This window comes from Notothenia rossii (assembly GCF_949606895.1).
Source record: "Notothenia rossii genome assembly, chromosome: 9".
NCBI lineage: Eukaryota > Metazoa > Chordata > Actinopteri > Perciformes > Nototheniidae > Notothenia > Notothenia rossii.
Window position 1 is genome coordinate 71,824,201 of NC_136907.1, and position 20,207 is coordinate 71,844,407.

General features: G+C 38.8%; 1 protein-coding gene across 2 annotated transcripts in view; it reads right to left on the minus strand.

Moving 5' to 3' along the window:
* The window catches only part of LOC307019016 (guanine nucleotide-binding protein G(olf) subunit alpha), a 47,235-nt gene that overhangs the window by 22,686 nt on the left and 4,342 nt on the right, over positions 1 to 20,207 (minus strand). Inside the window, exons 1-5 of one of the 2 annotated variants that reach the window (XM_079649618.1) lie at positions 13,169 to 13,975; positions 12,889 to 12,961; positions 12,067 to 12,121; positions 11,782 to 11,901; positions 3,292 to 3,389 (exon numbers count right to left, since the gene is read on the minus strand). In XM_079649618.1, coding sequence (XP_079505744.1) covers positions 3,292 to 3,389; positions 11,782 to 11,901; positions 12,067 to 12,121; positions 12,889 to 12,961; positions 13,169 to 13,307 — 485 coding nt within the window. In that variant the 5' untranslated portion in view covers positions 13,308 to 13,975. Of the gene's footprint in view, positions 1 to 3,291; positions 3,390 to 11,781; positions 11,902 to 12,066; positions 12,122 to 12,888; positions 12,962 to 13,168; positions 13,976 to 20,207 lie in introns of those variants that run through there. The other variant, XM_079649617.1, reaches the window with a different exon arrangement.

The window sequence follows — 20,207 nt, forward strand, 5'->3', positions numbered from 1 at the left end:
GTTGACACATCCAAGGCATTGCAATGGAACCAGCCTGCCGCCGCTGAAAATAGCTCGTAATCAATCAACTGGCAGACACATATCTGTGCTCTTAAAACGTATAAATGTGCAATGCAGAGGGCCGATCAATGGGTGACAGGATTCCACAAGCATCGATATGGACATGCTCTTTGGCATAACAAGCGCTCGCCATCGGCCCATACTTATTTCCTGTGCCTCTGTCCAATGGGCCAGGCCTGCTGGAAAAAATATCTGCCAGTGTAGCAAGGTCTGTGAAGGACAACACAGACGAGGTGGCACAAGAGAATTATCTGCCTTCACAAAATCTATAGCTATAAATCTAACCATACTTTAATCCCTCGTGAAGTTATTTGGTGTTTTTTTACAAGCATTTATCTAGTGTGTTTGACTGTAGGCTTGTAAGCTTGCAGCCTTTCATTCTGTTCCTACCCACAAACATGTCGGACAACTTCCTCTTTAATTTACTCTCTGTGAAAGAAAGCACTCTTATGACATCTGTGATCAAAGACATAGCCTATAACAAAAATCTAAATAAATAGAGATCAGAAAAAGCTTCATGGGACGAGTAAGGATCTAAGAGCAGGTCGGGTCGGGGCAAAGTTCAAATGGAGCTAGCACTAGGAAGAAAGGACAAGCTAACAGGCAGACCCTTATAGTCTGTGACTTAGAGAAATAGCCAAACCAACACAACGGACGTTCTCCTAACAGTATAAAGTTTGTTTAAATACAACCCGAGTCCAAAGTTATGACCGCTGCTCCCTTCCTTTCAACCCAGTTGGCTGCTGGAGCTGTCTGCCAGCGTTTCACTACTTCCAGGATAGTCGCTATGAACAGTTATTGTAGTTCGGTGGTCATAACAACAATAGGTGTGTGTGTGTGTGTGTGTGTGTGTGTGTGTGTGTGTGTGTGTGTGTGTGTGTGTGTGTGTGTGTGTGTGTGTGTGTGTGCACATGTGTGTAGGCCTTTACACATAGACAGGTCTACTGCCATGTAGGACAGAGTATCTATGAATGCCCTCCGTCCACATAGTTCATGCTGAGGTTAAAGCAGAGAGGAAGTAAGTGAGAGGCCACGCAGCCTGACAAATTCCAGACATTAATCAAACACACTGACAATAGAGCATATTGTGATGCTTCTACTGAACACTGAGATTTCCAAATCATCTGCAAATGTGAAAACTGACCATTCCAGTTAAGTGAATTCACATCAATGAAAATGCAAGGAAAAGTGAGAAGAACACAAAACCTCTGACATAAAAAACAAGAGCCACCACAACAGAACTACAAGAATAATTAACCACAGCTTAACTGAAATCTCCGTGTGTTTAACGGTATAGTTAAACCACATAAAGCTGTAACTTATTATCATTTTTATCTCCTCTAGACACGAGTAATATAAATGTGTTAGCTTGATGGAAATGTATTGGCCAAACATGCAACTGCTCACCAGCTGTTAACCAATCAGAAGCAGCAGTGTAACAGCCAGAGAGGCCATGATAGGAGGAGAGCAAAAAGGGGCAGGAGAGAGAAGCAATCACAAAGGTGAATGATATTGAAGAGGAGGAGGTTGGAAACATGGAGGACAGGCAACTGGGACCTAGAATAACTAATAAAGCATCAGTCATTTTGGATTTGTGTTGTTTTAGAGTAGATGTATAATCACTTTAATGCAAAGCCACTCGCAACATAAGGACAAAAAGCCTAGTTCAAAACCAGTAAATGCACTCCAACACAAGAACAGTCGCATACAAGACACTTTTAACATACTGTATATTCACTCTGTTAATGCTTACTGTCCATGTTCACTTACAGCTGTCTGTGCTAGAAGATAGGCTCAATGGTTTCAGTGTTACAAAAACAAACAGAATAATAACAACATAAAGAGGACCACCTCATGTTCAGAGTTGCAACAAAGGGATTAAGAAATTAGATTTTAAATGTTGATGAAACAACGATATTACATGATACTGGAATATTGACTCAAATAAAACACAAGATGCTTTTTTATATAATATTGTTCAGTCGTACCGCACACATACTGACTCAGAGCAGCAAAGACAAACACAGGCCTTGGACTGTAACAGCTCCACCTTACAGATTCATGTGACTCTCCAACCATCACCTGACTATCTCTCTCCTTTCTATGGAAGCTGCTTTCAGGCAGGGCAACCAGGGGAAGACTTGACCCGAAGTCAAATTTATGTTCAAGGAACGGAAGATATTCAGGAAGAGAGTACAGAGACTGTTTGTCTACGTGCTCGACCATCTTTAAAACATTTCAGCTCGACATCCACGCACCGCGGCAGGCTCAGAGATCGCTGACAACAACATAATATCTCCAGCCGCTGATAAAGTGTGACTTTGAGCGAACCCTGAGAGATAAAGGAAGCCAACCTTTGGGACGGGAGGGGACAACTTCCAGTGCACTCCAGAGTCTGTACCGTGAACATGTCCTCATATTTACATGTGAATCCAGAGGTGAGTCAGAGAGGAAGCAGAAGGAGAACACTGTAATCAGTGAGTCACTTTGCATATCCAAACTTCCTTTTACAGGCAAGACGGGGGCCCTCCACCGTGTGCGACTAGCACCCTATGGTGGCCCAAGGTAAAGTGGGAGCCTCCCAAACAATATGGGGCACCGTGCAAAGAAGCATCACTTTCTGCGCATTGACACACTGCAGTTTTCAGAGTGCAATCGGAATAACTACACAGATTGATACCAAAAATCATAGCGTTTCTCAAGTCCATTGGTCCCTTCAAATGAGGCTTTCCCCTCCACAAGTACACAATCACCAACACTACATTCCCACATTTAAATGCAGCATTATTACATATTAACTTGGGTTTACAGACAAATATTACATCCAAAAGATTCCAAACGCAACAGCTGGGCATTTTAATTCAGGCCTGGCCAGGCTTTGCATATTGCCATGGTGAGATGTCAACACGCTGACATGAGACGATATAAGTATCATTTTCCAAAGGACATATTCAACTGCCGCTTGTCTTGCCACACCCAGAGTAAACATATATCAGCCATATTCATATATGACATGACACCAGCACACACCGCAGAGCGCTTGACTCAAACATGATACAGAGAGGACAGACACAGAAGGGATGTGGACAAAAAGAACAGCTAATGTGTCTTGTCCTTACGATAATAGCTCTACTAGTAACTGATTACCAAATGCATCTAGTTACGTACAAACCCGCGAGTATCGTAAGCTCCAGATCACACCACAAAATGTCTGAAAGTGTTTCAACTCACTATTGTGCACAGTCGATGAGCTGGTACTCATTGGACCTCTCAAAGCATGCCTTCACTCCTTCGTCGTCCCACAGCTTCTTTGCGTGATCAAAGAACTCCTGAGGAAAGAAAAGGACAGAAGCATTAAGGATCAAGTACTACTATGGGAAGGTCAGCAGATTTCAATTCATTCATACATGTATTATATGGTTCAAGCGGAATGCACGACCTTAGTCTAAAGTTGTGAACATCTTCCTCTGTGAGCTAATCTAAGTCCTTGTGCTTCACACGCAAAGCCCACTTTTATTTATGCAAGGAAATGATCCCTTCAAGAGTGTTAAACTCTCATTTTGGAAGTTTAGTTCATTTAGACCTGCTAACAAAGGCCATATCCATGCCCACTAAGCAGACTATGTATTTGAGACATGTTGGTGCATACAGTTAAGTATATCTTGTGATGAGTAACCTACGATTAACTAGTGTGCAGCAGACATTTGAAAATCTGAACTTGTTGTTTAAAATGTGACTTAAAGTGGGTGAAACTCGTACTGCCATGAAAACTGAGACGCTCTATAACGAATAGTCACAGAATGGTTTGCTAATTCGGTGCATATACAAAGATTTCTAAATGGTCTCACAGTTTTTCAACAACAGCTCTCAGTTGCACACAATACAACCAGAGCATACACACACATACATACACATACATACAGTGCATACACATACATACAGTGCATAGTGACACACTATATCTGCACAGTCGCAGATAAAGATTAGGCTAAACCAGGGGTCTCCAACCTTTTTCAGGACGAGAGTTACTTTCACAAAATAAAACAAGTCGTGAGCTGCTGTTACTTTTTTTTTTTTTTTTGCAGTGTATATATTTAGCACATTTTAACATTATTATATGCTTACCCCTAACCTTTGTGTGCTGTTTGGGTCTGAGGGACCCGTTTTCAGGGTTTACTAAAAGAAAATGTATTCAATTTAATTATTTTAACCTGCTTTATTTGGGGGTGGACCTCACATCCTCTAGGGGGGTCCTCACATCCTCTAGGGGGGTCCGGGGACATGCACCCCCGGGAAGATTATTTTTAAATGTGAATGTACATTCACTTTTTACAAATCAATTTATGGATACAGCTCTCAACACTCGTATGAAAGAGAGCTGTATACTTTTCAATAATCCAAACATCTTTAGAATATGATCACAACCAATAACAAATAATTTAAACTTGTTTATTCTTATCTTATGTTACTTAGTTACCATTCTTTCTTTTTATTTATGCATATTTTACTAATCACTCCCCTTTTAAACTTCTTTTTTTTTTTACTGTCCTATAGTACACATTAGAATGATTTCTACAACTATATTAAATAGATAAAAGGTGTGCTCTCTCTCTCTCTCTCTCTCCCTCCCTCTGTCTCGCTCGCTCACAGAGGCTGTGTGCTCCTCCGTGGCGATGACGGCTTGTGTTAAAAAATTATAACATATTTCTAAAGTGGGGGGACACAAACGGGATTTTGAAAAGTGGGAGGGACATGTCCCCCCTGTCCCCAGTGGAAATTACACCACGCGTGTGTGTGCGTCAAGTGCACTAAATATATATGCAAGTTGCAACATACACACAGTAAAGCTCCGCCCCTCATGTATAGGCTGTTCAATGGGGCTGATGTGTAGATTCTGCCAGAAGGAAAGGTCACACTCCTTATGAAGTGTGCGGTGAGGTGCCGCTCCACATTGCTTTTCTTCCCGACTGCAACGCTGGTCCCGCAAATCAAGCAAGAACGTGATTGGTCGATATTCATTGTGGGGGGAGAAGGGGTGTTAGATAGATATGGAGTTGTAGTAAGTAGATGGAGTTCGCTATGATTGAGGTTTGGTTTATGCATCGGGTAGATTCTTTTAATTACATTTCCTTTTTGTGTGTATTTTTTACATTTTGGATTTTGCGAGCTACCGGTAGCTTGCGATCGACGTGTTGGAGACCCCTGGGCTAACCTAATCATTTAATATTATAATCTTTGAAAATTCCACTTGTAGGATTGTGTCTGGCTCGTCTGATCCAAACATTTCCAAAAGCTTCAGAGCGTTTTCAAGTCAAAATGTATAAAAACAAAGATAGATGTATTCATTTGCAAAAATCACAACATGTTTTTATCTAACTAAATATATTGTGCTTCAATTCATATATTTATAACGGAGTGTAGCATTTAAAAAACAACATTTAAATGCGGTTTGCTCTTGGTGTTGGTCGCACACAAAAAGAGGCAAGCACCTACGAGCTGTATTCATTTTTACAGGAAGTTTCAATAAAAAAGATCGCAATTAAATCAGTAAAATCCTTTTATTCAAATTGAGGATTTTGTTTTGGATGGAGTGAAAATAAAGTGACACCGCTTGCACTATACACATGTAGCTGGAGTAGTAATATGATTAGCTTAGCTTAGCATAGCATAGCATACAGAGTGGAAGCAGGAAGAAACATGTAGCCTGACTATATCTGACGTGAAAAAAATACAACTACCAACAAATGCTGTAAATATGTTGAAGGTGAACAACAGTCCAGAACAGTGTTGTCAAAAAAAGGGTTTGCCAGGTTTGTTTCAATACCATCAAATCTCTAAATGCAACTACACAACAACATAAGCTCTCAGAACCAATCCAGCAATGTGCAGCCAGAGACTCTGAACAAGGAAGTAAGAGGATAAATACACTGGTGTTTATCAAGAAATAGATCCAGTACGTGAGTCTCCCTAAAATCACACATTTTCACATTTCTGTGTTTGTGCCGAGTACAAACCAGCACTTGTGAAGACTAGAGTAACTAAGTTACAATTGGTCAGATGAATGCTCTTCAAAATGCTGGCCACTTTTTCTTAATTTGAAACAGCTTCTTACATATTGCCTTTCTTAGGAAAATAGATTCACATTCAACTCAAAGTAACATCCTTCTAATAAGGTCACTCTAAAAAGTGTTGGAATGCAGCCCTGCCTTATATATCTGCACAAATGAGATCTAATGCTTCAAGAAAATCTATTAACACTGAATGCACTAACTTGAATACTTGCTATTAATTACTCTGTCTCTACGAGCAGTGGCAGAGGGAGGTGGTATGAGTTCTCATTCACTTCCTCGATAGATCCAACAGTTCCTGAATTTCAACTCATGACTTTCTGATCACAAGGTCTCCTCTCTGAACTGTAACCTAAAAGCAACAAAGGTGGTACACTATGAAGTCATAACTTAATTGTGCTCACATTCAGCTAACATTCGAGAAACCGTAAATCAAATCTCCTAAAATATACAAATAGAGCTTCGCCGATCCAGCTGTGCAAACTCCGTCCAAAGGCTACATGATGCTGTAACACACGTCTCAGTGGGAGCTTTATGAGGGGAGCTCGTCTTATCAATGACTTCAAAACATTTCCCAGGACTCTCTGAATGCCCTAAACAAAGATGATTGGGCTAATATCCCTCGTCGCCCGCTACTGTGCACATGTCTTTCCGACGGGCTCCTCCTCTAGCCTGGAACCACCACATGACTCTCTGCACTCCTCGCTCTGACTGGGGAGAGGGTGAAAGTAGCCCCGAACCAGAGAGAGCGATGGAGAAGGAGCCTGATAAATGATCACATGCTCGGGGAGATCTCCTCTCGGCAGATCCGGTGATTAAGTTCGACTTGGAGGAAATCCACTGAAGCCTCACAGAGAAAGAGACGTTAAGAATTGTTTACTTTTATTTGTTACAGATGAATATAGGCTCACGCTTCAGGCAAAAAGTCAAGAATAACCGTAACATGGATGCTGCCATGTTAAGGGTGTACATTAAAAAGGGTGACACATTAACCCTCCATCCGTTTGATTTCAGTTTTGGACACACCAAACTTGTGATTATCAAAGAAAATGGGGCCAATGTTTGCTCTCTTGCCTGTATTTGCTTCCACGTCTGTTACACTCAAACTTTCACCTCAACTAATATCAATAAGATTCACAGCGCTGATTACATTCTTCTGCTATTGGTTCTGCAGGTCTAGACATTTTTTTTTTACCCTGGAAGACGTGGAGAGGCTTCAAAACCTAAAAGAAGGGCCCGACAAAGCTAGGAAGCGTTGGGACTGGATAGAGGGAGGACGAGGGTTAGAGGGTGGAAGGGGCAGAGAGAGGGGGGGGGAGGAGAGTATGGTCCTCAGGGCTCTTTTCCACAGAGGCGTGTGACACTGGGCCTTTGAATAAATGCAGTGTGTGCTGCAGTGCCCTACAGAGGAACTGATAACACGGAAAGAGACCAGGAGGGAATTTGCTTTAACACAAGCTTTTTTAACTCTTTCCTGTGCTCTTCCCAGTCCACTCCCCTCCATCACCAGATGCTGATTCTCTGGTGGCTCTGCCGCTTGGACAAATGCTTACTTCAGCCTAATGTTGATCAAGTGTGTGATGTCATATTTCGCTTGAATCATATAGGACAGGCTGACACAGGGAACAAAATGGCCTGAATCTGATTTGCAAAACCAAAGTTGTGGAGCAAATGGTTTGCATCTCCCGTCGCGAGGGGACACTCAAATTCCTTTGGGTAAAGTTTTGAAGAGACCTTTGGTCTTAGAGCAAAATGTACAGCCACTAATCTCAAATCCCTCCATACGCAGCCAGACATATAAACAGCTAGCTGCTCAGTAAACCATCAACACCGCATGTGTTGGATCTGAAAGGAATATCTGTTTAGATAATGGTCACCCAGAACAGAGAGAGATCTGACTTGCATGAGTTACCTCAGTCATAAAAAGCTTACAGAGAATGTAGCTATATCAAAGCCAATGAGAGAGCGACTGTTTTGACACTGTTCATCTTTCATAACATGGTACCAAGAAATGGAGCAGCCCTACAGTACAAGCCACCCTTTGCCCCACATTGCTGATCTTCAGGTAATACATTTGAGGAAAGAACAAACTTCCTGAACTGAAGCTGTTCATCATAAAGGAATCACCAAGAAGCTAACGACGAGGCAGTGCTATAGACGTGTAACCCCTGTACGGCTGTAGTGAGGAACACAAGCAGAAAAAAGCAGGTCACGTTCAATAGATATAGAAATTGGACGGCAAACTGTCATCAGAGTTTACAGGCCAACATTGAATAAAGGTACAAACTCACTGACAGTTGCTGGTGTGCACACATTTAGCCATGGTGTACATTTTACACCATTCATTGGTGCAGTTATTCTGAATCGTAACACAAAAATAGATCAGTATTTTGTGGGTCTTGCTGAACATAATATGAAGTTCACCTTCCACAACATACTGTAATTCTTATCTTGATTATAAAGCCCTTAAAAACAACTTGTGTGGGCTTAATCCTTGTATTTTTGATGAGAGTGTATATACCATGAACAGGTCTAAAATGTTAACTCAATAGTTAGTGCTCGTTTTAGCATTAAAAGGAAAGGCTTACAGTACATGTAGGCTTTAACATGTCCGACGGAGGGAAAGCTACATTGTGTGAAAACAGGGGCTCATTTGAATTTGCTCCACTTCAGTCGACAGGCACCGTCGGGTGGCTAGCATAGCTACCACAGTGACATTTGTTTCCATTTGCATAGACAACCGTTTGTGTTGGTGCTTTATTTTTCCATAGGCCCACTGTTATCCCAAGTTACTGAAGGGAAATATTTTACAAAAAGAAAAGGATGCTTTGATGAGAGTGCAGGCAAGCAAAGCTAAGCCATGCGGTTTACATAAGAAGTCAAAGGGGAAATGGTTGTCTTAAAAAACATACAAGTCATAAAGAAAAATGCAAAGGAAAATCTACTCCGTAAAAAACGTTTGGAAATGTAGCTAACACTTCCAGGCCTATTTTGTTGTATGGAAGCATTCATATTAATGATCTATCTTGTCATGTGACTCTATATTCCATGTGAGTTCACCAACAAACTATAATCATACAGGAAGAAATCCAATACATGATCACATAGAAGAGACGCCATCTTCTCCACCTACAGCACCTTTAAAAGACTCATGACTCCAGGGGCCGGCAGCTATAGTTCTGATACTAGTTCCTATCTGACTAGTCAGACACAGCCCGCCCCTAACTATGCTATCACATCAACTTATAATGCCCAATAAAGTTATATCATTTGATAAACAACTATATTTGTTCAATTGATACCACAAAAACATGTCAACAAATGATAAGTTTGAGTCAAGCCTTCATGAAAGAAGGAACAGAACATAGCAGAGATTTGGGATTAACAATTAAAGGATTGTTTGAATGACCTAAAGTGTCAGAAGAATTTAAAATTCAGAGCTTAGTTGGTTTCAGAAAACCTTCTTAAAAGAAAAAGTTTTGAACGAAAAGTTGCAGCCAATAAAAAGTTAGTCCAGGCAGTGACTCATCTCCATGGTCATACGCAGTCAAGCATTTTAGCAACACTTTGATATGGTCTAAGTAACGTATGTCATATGAGCAAACGATTAGTTGCATAGTTGATGAGTCGATAGAGAGAAAAATATTTCAATAACCTATATCATTCTGAGTAACTTTTTAAGCAAAAACTTTTTGATTTGACACATTTGAATGTAACCACTTTGGCTTTGAGATCCTGTGATGAACATGTATCCCATTGGTCATGTATCTATCACTCTCACTCTTTCCATCTAAATATATACAAAGCATGTCAATCAGGGAAATGTAGGAAGTCCGAGAATATTGTCCTCTTCTGTTTCCCATCCACGGCTATAACAATTACTACATCTTATTGCCATGTATTGAACATAGAGCTTATCAATGAGAAACGGTTTCCCGGTTAGATAAATGATCTTGGTTCACCGTGACATCATCTCTCACAAAGTTTCCGGGTAAAACATACTTCCACATTTCACAGCGGCGCCAACAGGTGAAAGCCACAGGTTAGTGATTGGCCGTGTTCCCGCGCGGCTGTATTGGGTATCATGCCTGGTGGCACTAAGTGACAATGTAGTGGTGACACTGACGGCACAAGTGAAGCCCGAGACTGATGACAAGCACAGACACTCCAAACAGAGCCATGTTGTTCGTTTGGCTTGGCCCGGCCTGGGAACTCTCCCCATGGCCCGACCCTCACACAGCATCCACTGCTGCCCTGTTAACACTCTCACTGTGGGCCCTGTCAGGAAGTGATCACCCAAATCCTGTTAATGGATATTCTGGTGATGTAAATAAAGTAGCTGAGAGGGAAACATTATGCAAAGATGTAAGATAGCAATGCAAACACTAACCCACTCTAAAGACAAAGCAGTGAAGGGATGGTATGGATAAACCTGAATGTGACCTCGACTTTGAGGCCTAGTTATAAAAGTCATATTCCATATTGTGTATAAGTAATATGTATTCATCTGCAACAACTCCAAACTTTACTCAATATTGTCCCAAAGAAAATAATATAGGCTGCAGCAAATGTTATCGTCCCTATTCCTTAAAATCAAAATGTCTTAAAACCGAAGCTTCCATCTTGAAATGACTCGCTTTCAGTAAAATGAATTGATAGATTTGAAAAATGTTGATACATTTCCATTTTCAAAACCCGAAAATATTTTGTTTACAATATCAGAAAACAAAAATATGCAACAAATCCGCAAACTGGAGAAGCTAGAAATCAGGATATTTGGCATACAGTTACTCAAAACGTTCCCAAAATAGTTGCTGATTATTGACTTATGGAAGAATAAACTAATAGTTTCAGATCTAAAAAGGACAATATTTTGTATTTTAAAAGAAAACAAATGTGTTTGCATTTGCTTTGGGATCATTTTCGACTCCAATACAGCCAACAGCAAAAGTTCAGATCAATACTCCAAAAAGAGACGAACCCAGTACTTGATTAATACATGATCACGTGTTAATAGTTCCCATAGAAGGCCAACCGTTTTAACAACAAATAAATACAAAGTCATTCTTCAAATAGTGCATCTACAGCTCGGTCATTCCTGTTTTACACAGCTGTTGTCAAACAAGTAACACTTTCAAAATTATGTAAAACATCACCTACATTTCCAGCACATGACCTGGCACTATCGAATGCCTGATCCCATACTGAAAAGAATCCCATGTGCTCTAACTCGCCTCCACATCCATACAGTACATCTGCTCCGGCTACAAAAGGCGATCAAACCTTTGACAAGCACTTAAACCAACTAACTGCTGATTCATAGAAGTACGTTTTCATTTCCATTTAAAACCATATAACTCCCAGGAGAAAAAAACAATGCCCTCTGATTTGTTGATTTTCAAAAAAAAAAAAAAAGAGCCCACAACATCATAAAAGGAATAAATTAAAGAATAGAGGCAACATTAGGTCTGTTATAGGAAAATTGCATCTGCCATCATTGAGCTCTATCAGCAAGATCTACATTGTTTGACGTAAAACAAAAACGCTCTGGTCACACATCATCCAACACCCACACAATTAGTAAAGACAAAATAAGCACATATGTACTACCACTCATATCCACATCTGCAAACAAACTTTATGAACGTCTTACCTGCGAGTAGTCAAAGTCGGAGAGGGGTGCTATGCTTTTGATGTATTCGATTCTGAATTGGTCCTCTGGGTTGGCTAGCGGGACAGGGGGTATTAAAGTGCTCATCGCAGACACTATAGTCTACAAAGCAGAAGTTATGGGAGGAAACAAACAAACAAAAAAGCATTAAGAGGGGTGAATACATGAAAAAAGGCCTGTATAATAATAATCAGTACAATGTGATTGCAGTTGATGTAACAACAGAGACGTTGACCCCATTCGGGAAGTGATACAGATCAAACTTACCACTATGGCATCCTTCACGTTTTTCCGAATATCTTGGATTTTCTGTTTCTTTTCTCTGCATGGGGAGAGAGTAGATGTGCAGGCCAGGAGTTACGAAAACATCAACCAAAGCAGACCACAAAAGATTAATCAAGCTAGTAATAAATAAGAATAGGGGTTGACTGTATTCTTATAACATGTATACATACATTACAGGTGTCCAAGCTTGGACTATGCACCAGGTAACAAGGAAATACACCATGGTGTTCGGTAAAATGCTAAAGTAAAGGAATATGAGGTGTTGTAGTTATGATTGTCTTCATTTTTTGTATCTTAAAAAAATGCTAGATAATGCCTCCTATCCTCTTAAAATCAAGCCTCCATGTTACATATACGGTGGGCTTTCATACAGTTACAGGACTCTTGACATGTACTAGGCCTGTTTAAAAAAGACCACTGGTAAGATCAATGCCATGCAAGGCCTTGCAGCAAAACAAATCATCAATAGGCCTGTGTCGATCACAACCTTTCACCCTCTCTTACATGAAACAGGAAACGGTGAATTATTTGGCATCTGTGTGACACCGAGATCATCACATATGTATGATAACTGTACATGTACACGAAAAAAAGGAGGAAAAGGCAGAGAGACAGAGAGAGGAGGGGGGAAAGATATTAGCTGCTTTGCATGGGATACTGGGCCCAACAGGCGCTGCAGTGCCTGGGGAAAATCCATTCACAGGCCTCCACAGTGTTATTCATTAGGAGGGAAGCCATAAGCATTAATATGTGTTTTTTAAGGCGTTAATGTCGCTATGTTATATTAAAAAAGAAAGCACTCACTCCGCGTTGAAGCCGTTGACGTGTAGAATCCTCATCTGCTTCACAATGGTGCTTTTTCCGGACTCTCCCGCACCTTTCGACCAAAGAAACACATGAAAATATCACCAACCACGAACAGGGGACATCCGGGTTATCGTTAAAACACATACATGTTTTTTGGAAATGAAGCCTTCCATCAATATCCACCCCCATGACATATTATTATTGCAAGCGCTGTCAAATGGGGCTACGTGTTCGGTAAACGAAAAGGGATTAGCTTTCAGATAGCCATCAACCTTACCCAGTAATAAGAGCCTGTGTGTGGCTTTATACGCTTGTCTTTCCTTTTGCAACTGTTTTTCTATCTTTTTATTCGCCTCTCGTTGTGCCTTTTCGTCGATGCGTTGATCTTCAGTCTTGCTGTTGCCCAAACAACCCATCTTCCGTCGCCCTAACCCCCTTCCTTGTGGAATCGTAAAAAAAAAATTATATATAAAAAAATATAAAATAACACCCGGGTTGATTCTGCGGTTTAAAAATAGCAATACTGTAAAATAAAAAAAGGAAAAAAAAAATCTCTGCGAGTCGTCTCCGTCGTAAGGGGAGAGGAATATGTTCCCCCGTTACAATTCCGCTTTTAGCCGCAGCCAACCGTCATCCAAACCGTGTGTCAGTGTACAAACCGACGGACATTAATGGCTCGGTTTTTACAAAGAAATATCAAAAATACATATAAATAAAGAAGAGAGAGGGTTTCTCAATTTCTGGGAATCCAGTCAACTGTTCCTATCGCGTCTCTCCAACCCCTCTCTTCTCTCAGTGTTTTTTTTCTATCTGAATTTCTATCTGTCTCTTTAACTCAGCACTGCCTCTCTCTGTGGCTCCAGGAAGTAGCCGTGGACCGTGGTGGTGGTGGAGGTGGAAAACAAACTAACAGCGTTAAACTGTAACATTAACAACCCGTACTGATATAGCATTTTATAACTTGTGTGAAAAAAGGGAGAGGAGCCATTCCCGATTTAGTCCGTCGCTATTCTGCTATCAAACTAAACGGCAAAGGGGGTGGAGGTGGAAACCCGGACGCCTCTGTCTGTGTGCTGGTTTAACAGAGGGGCTGGGTCTCTTCTTCTTCTGCTTGTTGGCTTCCAGTCAGTGAGGTGGCCCTGACCCAAACTGGCAACCCATTTACAGTGTGTGTTTGCACTGGGCTTTACCTATCTGTAGTTTACACATTACAGGCCTGGGGGCCATCATTGTAGTCCTTGAGAGAATGAGGACTACTCGTACGTGTTTGAGGAAGTACTCGGATCATTTACTTAAAGTGAAACAACTTCAATGTGCAATAACGTAGATACAACTAAAACAAAACAAACAAAACCTTCTGTTGTGTAAAGTAACTAAGTACATTTACTCAAGTACTGTACACTTTTCAGGGACTTGTGTTTACTTGTAATTAAGTACATTTACAACTTTACTTACTGAAGTGCAAATGTAAATGTTCTTTCTCTTTATACATTACAGGCCTGGGAGCCATCATTGTGGTCAGTGAGAGAATGAGGACTACTCGTACGTATTTGATGGAAGTACTGGGATCATTTACTTAAAGGGAAATAACACCAATGTGGCATAATGTAGATAAAACTGTTGGGCACAGTGGTGTGAAGTAACTAAGTGCATTTAATCAAGTACTGTACTTAGGTACAATTTTTAGGGATTTTTTCCCTACTTTGTACTTCTAGCTCACTACAATTCACAAACCCACAAATGTATATTTACACCCTTCATTTATGTAGTAACTTTGCAGATATAGATGAATGATAAACAATAAGATCAACAATTGAATAAGATGGATTAAACTCACTAGCTACCCTGCAGTATAAAAAGTCATTTAAACTAGCTGCACCTTTTGCAACTTTGCTAAACACATCAATACATCAATAATAATAAAACATATTATATATATATATATATGATTGTGAAATGGGCCAATCAGCATAATGAGTACTTTTACTTTTTGTACTTGAAGTATATTTTGATGCCAATACTTTTTTTTAACTTTTATTTCATTCTGCAATTCTGGTGTGATATTACAGAAGTAGGCAACAAAATAAACATATACTATTAAAATGAAATGTATTTGTTATGCAGAAAAGGGCCATTTTAAAATAATAAATATTACAGGCATGTCAATGTTGCAGCTGGTAAAGGTAGAAATAGTTTTAAATACTTGATACTCTGCCGGTAGCTTAATCTATAATAATTCAACATAATTTACTAGCTGATTTGTATTAAGGGGCAGTAACAATCTGAATCTGCAAAGTTAATTGTGTTGTCGAATAAATAGTGGGGTAAAAATTACAGTGTTGGAGTAAAAGTACAAAGGAGTATAAAATAGACTCAAAACTAAAGTAAAGTATCTCCAATTGAGCTTAAGCGAAGTACTTAGTTTCATTACATGGCTGTGAATACCACCATTTATAAATACTAAATATAAATACAATTTAATTAACATTTTGATGTGTGATAGATTGACCTACCCTGCAGCCGGAGTGGAAGAACTATAGGTAGAATTAAGAAAGTAAAAGTAAGTATGCTCTGGGGTACACATAATTACTTTTATCCTTTTGTTTTTAAAGCATGATATTTATATTCAAATGATTGTTTTCACTTTGTTGTATTGCTTAATAGTGAAAGTAAAACTGCAGTAAAGGATCTGAGTACTTCTTCTCTTTCTGCAGGAAAGACACTGAAATAACCAAACTTATCTTAATGTGGGACTTTCTATTTTAGGCTGCTTCAACAACCATTAAAGCATCCCTTACCTGGCAGAGTTGGCATGTAGACATTGATGTATTAAAGTAATAGATTATGCATCATGCAAACCCTTTACAAAAATGGATTCGATCTTTCATCTGCTTATGTACCCTTGAGCAAGATGCAGAGACCCTGCAACCCTGTACTGGCATGAAACGAATATTCCCCAAAATCATACAAAATACCAAGGCTGTGTAATATGGCGTCTTATTTAAGAGTGTTCTGATACTATAGGAAATAAAATGTGCATTATGTTTGAGTATGCCTTCATAAAGTCATAATATAATCACTATTAACTAAAGACTAGAGCAGCAAGTCAGCTAAGTGATTATTTGTCATTTTTCTATCAAAAATTGCAAAAAATATGCTGTTTTTATAGCCTTTTAATAATATGGACATATTTTTGATTAAACTGAATATCTTTGTATTTTTGGCTGATAAAACAATACATTATGAAAAACTTAGTTGCCGCTCTACTAAAAACAACCACAGGACAAATGATTTGTCATAGAGGCCCTTAATTTAGGAGTTAGTCAATTATCTTACTTTATTTGTCATGTTTTTATTTCAAGAGTTTATGCACCAGAACCACTACACTCCAGTAGTGCAAGTCATGCTTCAGCCGATAAGGAGAAAACTGTCACTGTTGTGAGTTTTGTCTGACATTTATGTTTAGCTTGCTGTGGCTTTGCTCGAAACTAGGCCAGTATGGGGTGTGGGTTTGTACAGGTTTGTCTTTACAGTAACCAACATTGCACTTTAGTTGCACACTACCATTGTGTGCTATTGAAGGAAGCAGTAACTGATATATTGTCATTATCCATGTCTCTGTCAGTATGTGTGGGACAGAGAATTAAGCCTTTTTCATTCAAGAGCAACTGGTATAGTTAGTAGGCCTGCCTTAGCAATAAAGCTAATGCTAGGCTAACATACAACACAACACTTTGTATTGAGGTCAGAAACAAAGTTATATATGTTCTGTACTGTATGCTCTGAAAAACACCCATAGATCACCTTAGAAGCATGAGGCGAACGTGAATGATTATGTGTGTAACATAACAAGGAGTGTGCTGTTATTGTCTCCATTATGCAAACACAAAGCAAATACTAGTTTAATGTAGTGAAATGAGTGCAACAAAGTTGTGTGGCATGCAAATAACAACTGGAACCCTCACTTCACCTTTAGTAGTGTGAAAATATTAAAACCACCAACCCCTCCACACCCACATTATAAAAGAAACCCAGTCTCCCTGCCTCCGAAAGCAAGGTCAAAACAAGAAACTGGCCCACATCACTCTCTAGTGGTGAGAGGCAGAACCACACACAGCGCCCTGTGAATTAAACAGAATCAGGTTTTGTTGCATAAGTTGTCAACTTTTTAGGAAGAAGTATCTTTTTTTAATGTTTAGCTTGCTTTGGCTTCCTCTTAACTAGACTTTAAAAAAAGGGTGTGTTTGTTTTAAAGATTGGTTGATGTTAATCTGATTTGAAATGAGTCTGCTAAAGAGGAGAAAAGTAACTCTGTACCAACAATCTGAGTTTAAGATGTGTATGTTTGAGCTAGATTTTATGACAGTACATCCAATTTGGGGGACATTCATGGTTCAGTTTGCAACCTACATAAGTGAGGTGTGGGAACTTGGAGCATTGTGTTTTAATATGCTCAATGGTGGAAGGTAAAATAATAAATAATAATACAAAATATATGACATTACTCGCATAAAATAACTTTAATGGTGCAGCTGGTAAAGGATTCAAAAGCGTATTTTAACCTCTGTAATTGACCTAATAATTATATACTTCTTAATAAAAAATCAAAATGCATCACTTAACAAAAACAAAAAGCCTAAAGTTGCATACAATGACAACAATCAATTAAAGACCAAGTATCTCAAGTGTTACATTCATACACTGCATATACTGATATTTAACTGTTAACAGAAATGTGCATAGAGATAATATTGTATTCTTCAATGAGAAAGAAGGAGTATGTGTTTTTATACACATTTTTAACAAGGTCAATTTACTTTTTGGGGGTAAAATCACATCAAATAGAAAATATTATTTAAATCAGATTATTTGTATGTCTTCCAACTTGTCTAGAGAGCTTTAAACTATCATCACAACCTGTGTAAGTAATAGTTGGAAGTTATCTCTCATGATTAATGTCTCTGTCAGTATGTGTGCATGTGTGCAGTGTTGGAAAGTGTTTAAAGTAAACACAGCGATACTAAGACCTAAAAATACTCTATTGCAAGTAAACTCTGTTTTCAAGATGTCTTTACTATTCTCAGACTGATAGTGGCCTGTACTGCAAAATGGAAACCACAAAGGCCCGTTTTCATTTTGGCGTTTCTGCAACATGATTGTACTCTAATGAAAACATTAAATACAGTAAAATACATTGCCAAGTAAAAAAGTGTTTTGCCAGTGAACTGTTACAATAAACCATTAAAGTGTTATTTTCCATGTATAAATCTTCCATGTTCTTTCAATAGCAGCGGCTGTATTTGAAGCATGTACTGTAAAAACAAGGCAGACATCCAAATGATATCCAGCTAAAATTAGCCTCTCTGGTTCTTTTTTTTTAGCTGCTGAAAGGACCTTTATGGCACTCTCTTAAGCGGCAGAGGCTCATGATAAAGACTAAATCATACAGCAAGAAAAAAACCTGGAGAATAAACACAGTCCAATGTCCTTCTAGTGTGGTGTGGTTCACTTTGTATCTGCTATCAGTATCATAAATGTGATGGTAATTCATACTCCAGTACATCCTGTTGCTCATTACATGAACCTGGAACTGTGTTAGTAGCAAAGTTCAGCAATGGTCAATGATAAAACCAATTCAGAACAAAGCAAAGTTCACCTAGTCTACTGGTATTGAAGGGAAGGGCTCTACAGTATGCACCAGTGAGTTAGCTTTCTTTGAAATACATGGCTTCACATGCAAAAAAAATGCCACAAAAAACAAACAAATTGTGAAAATCAGTGACTTTAAACTGGCTATTCATTGGCCCGTCTGCCTCAGCTCTAACAAGTGCACTTCATTGTTAGCAACCTGTTGTTCAGGCTTGTGATAGGTGATAAGGCTGAGATATGAAACAGCAAGTTAAGGCTACTAGGAAAGCTGTAGCAGATATTATCAAAGGCCTGTAGCAAATCTGATCCAGGAGACCTAACAATGAAGTCCCTTCCTTTCCACGAAATAACCAGAACTTACATTCTAGGTACCGACACTGTATGTGAATCTATAAATAGGAATTCAGATTTATAATCAGTTATTTATGGCAGTTTTACAAGCATTTTAGGGTTATGGTGCTTTTAAATAGAACACACGTTTCACAAAGTAAAGTCCATATTAGGTAGAATGAGGCTGTGGCTCAGTGGGAAGTGTGCTGAACTTAATGCGCTGAACTTTGAATAAGGGGATAGCAAGTTCGAGTCCCACATTGAGCATGTCGTTGTGTCCCTGAGACACTTCACCCCGAAATTGCTCCTGTGGGGATTGTCCACAGTATTGACTGTATGTAAGTCGCTTTGGATAAAGGCGTCTAACAAGTGACATGTAATGTAATGTAATTAAATCTTAACTGATAAGAAATATAGCATGTACTTCACTTGAACTCTACACTATTTAGATTAATATTAAAAATGGTGCTTCGCTTTAAAAGACGAATTAACTACCTTGACTTATTTCATATCGAATAGGCTTTTAAAATACTTAAATATGAGCCTGGACTTTTTGGGGCCCCTAAGATAAAATATGATCACAATATCAGTTAACCTGGTACAGTTTGAAATAAATAAGAGAAGTATTCATCCTGTCTCAAATGTATATATATATATATAATAAATACAGCACAATGTTGAGCCATTAAGGTAGTAAAAGCGACAGCGTTATACATCCACAAGCCTTAAGGTCTAACACTACAAAGGGCAGCGGGCTCAAGCTTTATTTCTGTCTTGTATTAGTTTCTAAGGGACCCACAAGTTTTGTATCACATTTAATATCTATTATTTAATTATGTTGTTAATAAATCAATTGGTTGTATTTAAAATGTAAAAAAAAATAAGTATAAAATGCCTGTCAAAATGTTTCCAAAAAAAATCATGTAAATATATTAATATCTGAGAAGTTGGAACCAGTAAAGGTTTGGCACCATTGCTCTAAAATTGACTTAAAACTGATTACCAAAATACTATGGCTAATTAATTTCCTACAGATAGACGAATTGCATGTAGTATTTTCAGCTCTATAATATATATATATAAGCCTGAGAGAGATATTTACTGTTAGTCTGTTACTCATGTCTTACAAAATAAATCAGGCCACTTTTTAAAAAACTTTTTTTTAACAAAGCTTTGGTTTACTGCACTTACTTAGGATTGGGGAAAGGTCATAAATACTTTTGCATTACTCGAAGAGTCCTATCTTTCAGAAATTAAATTAGTTATATAATCAGTAAATTATTTAATTGTGATTATATTTTCAAGGAAAATAGTTATGTCATTTCTGAATCTTAAAC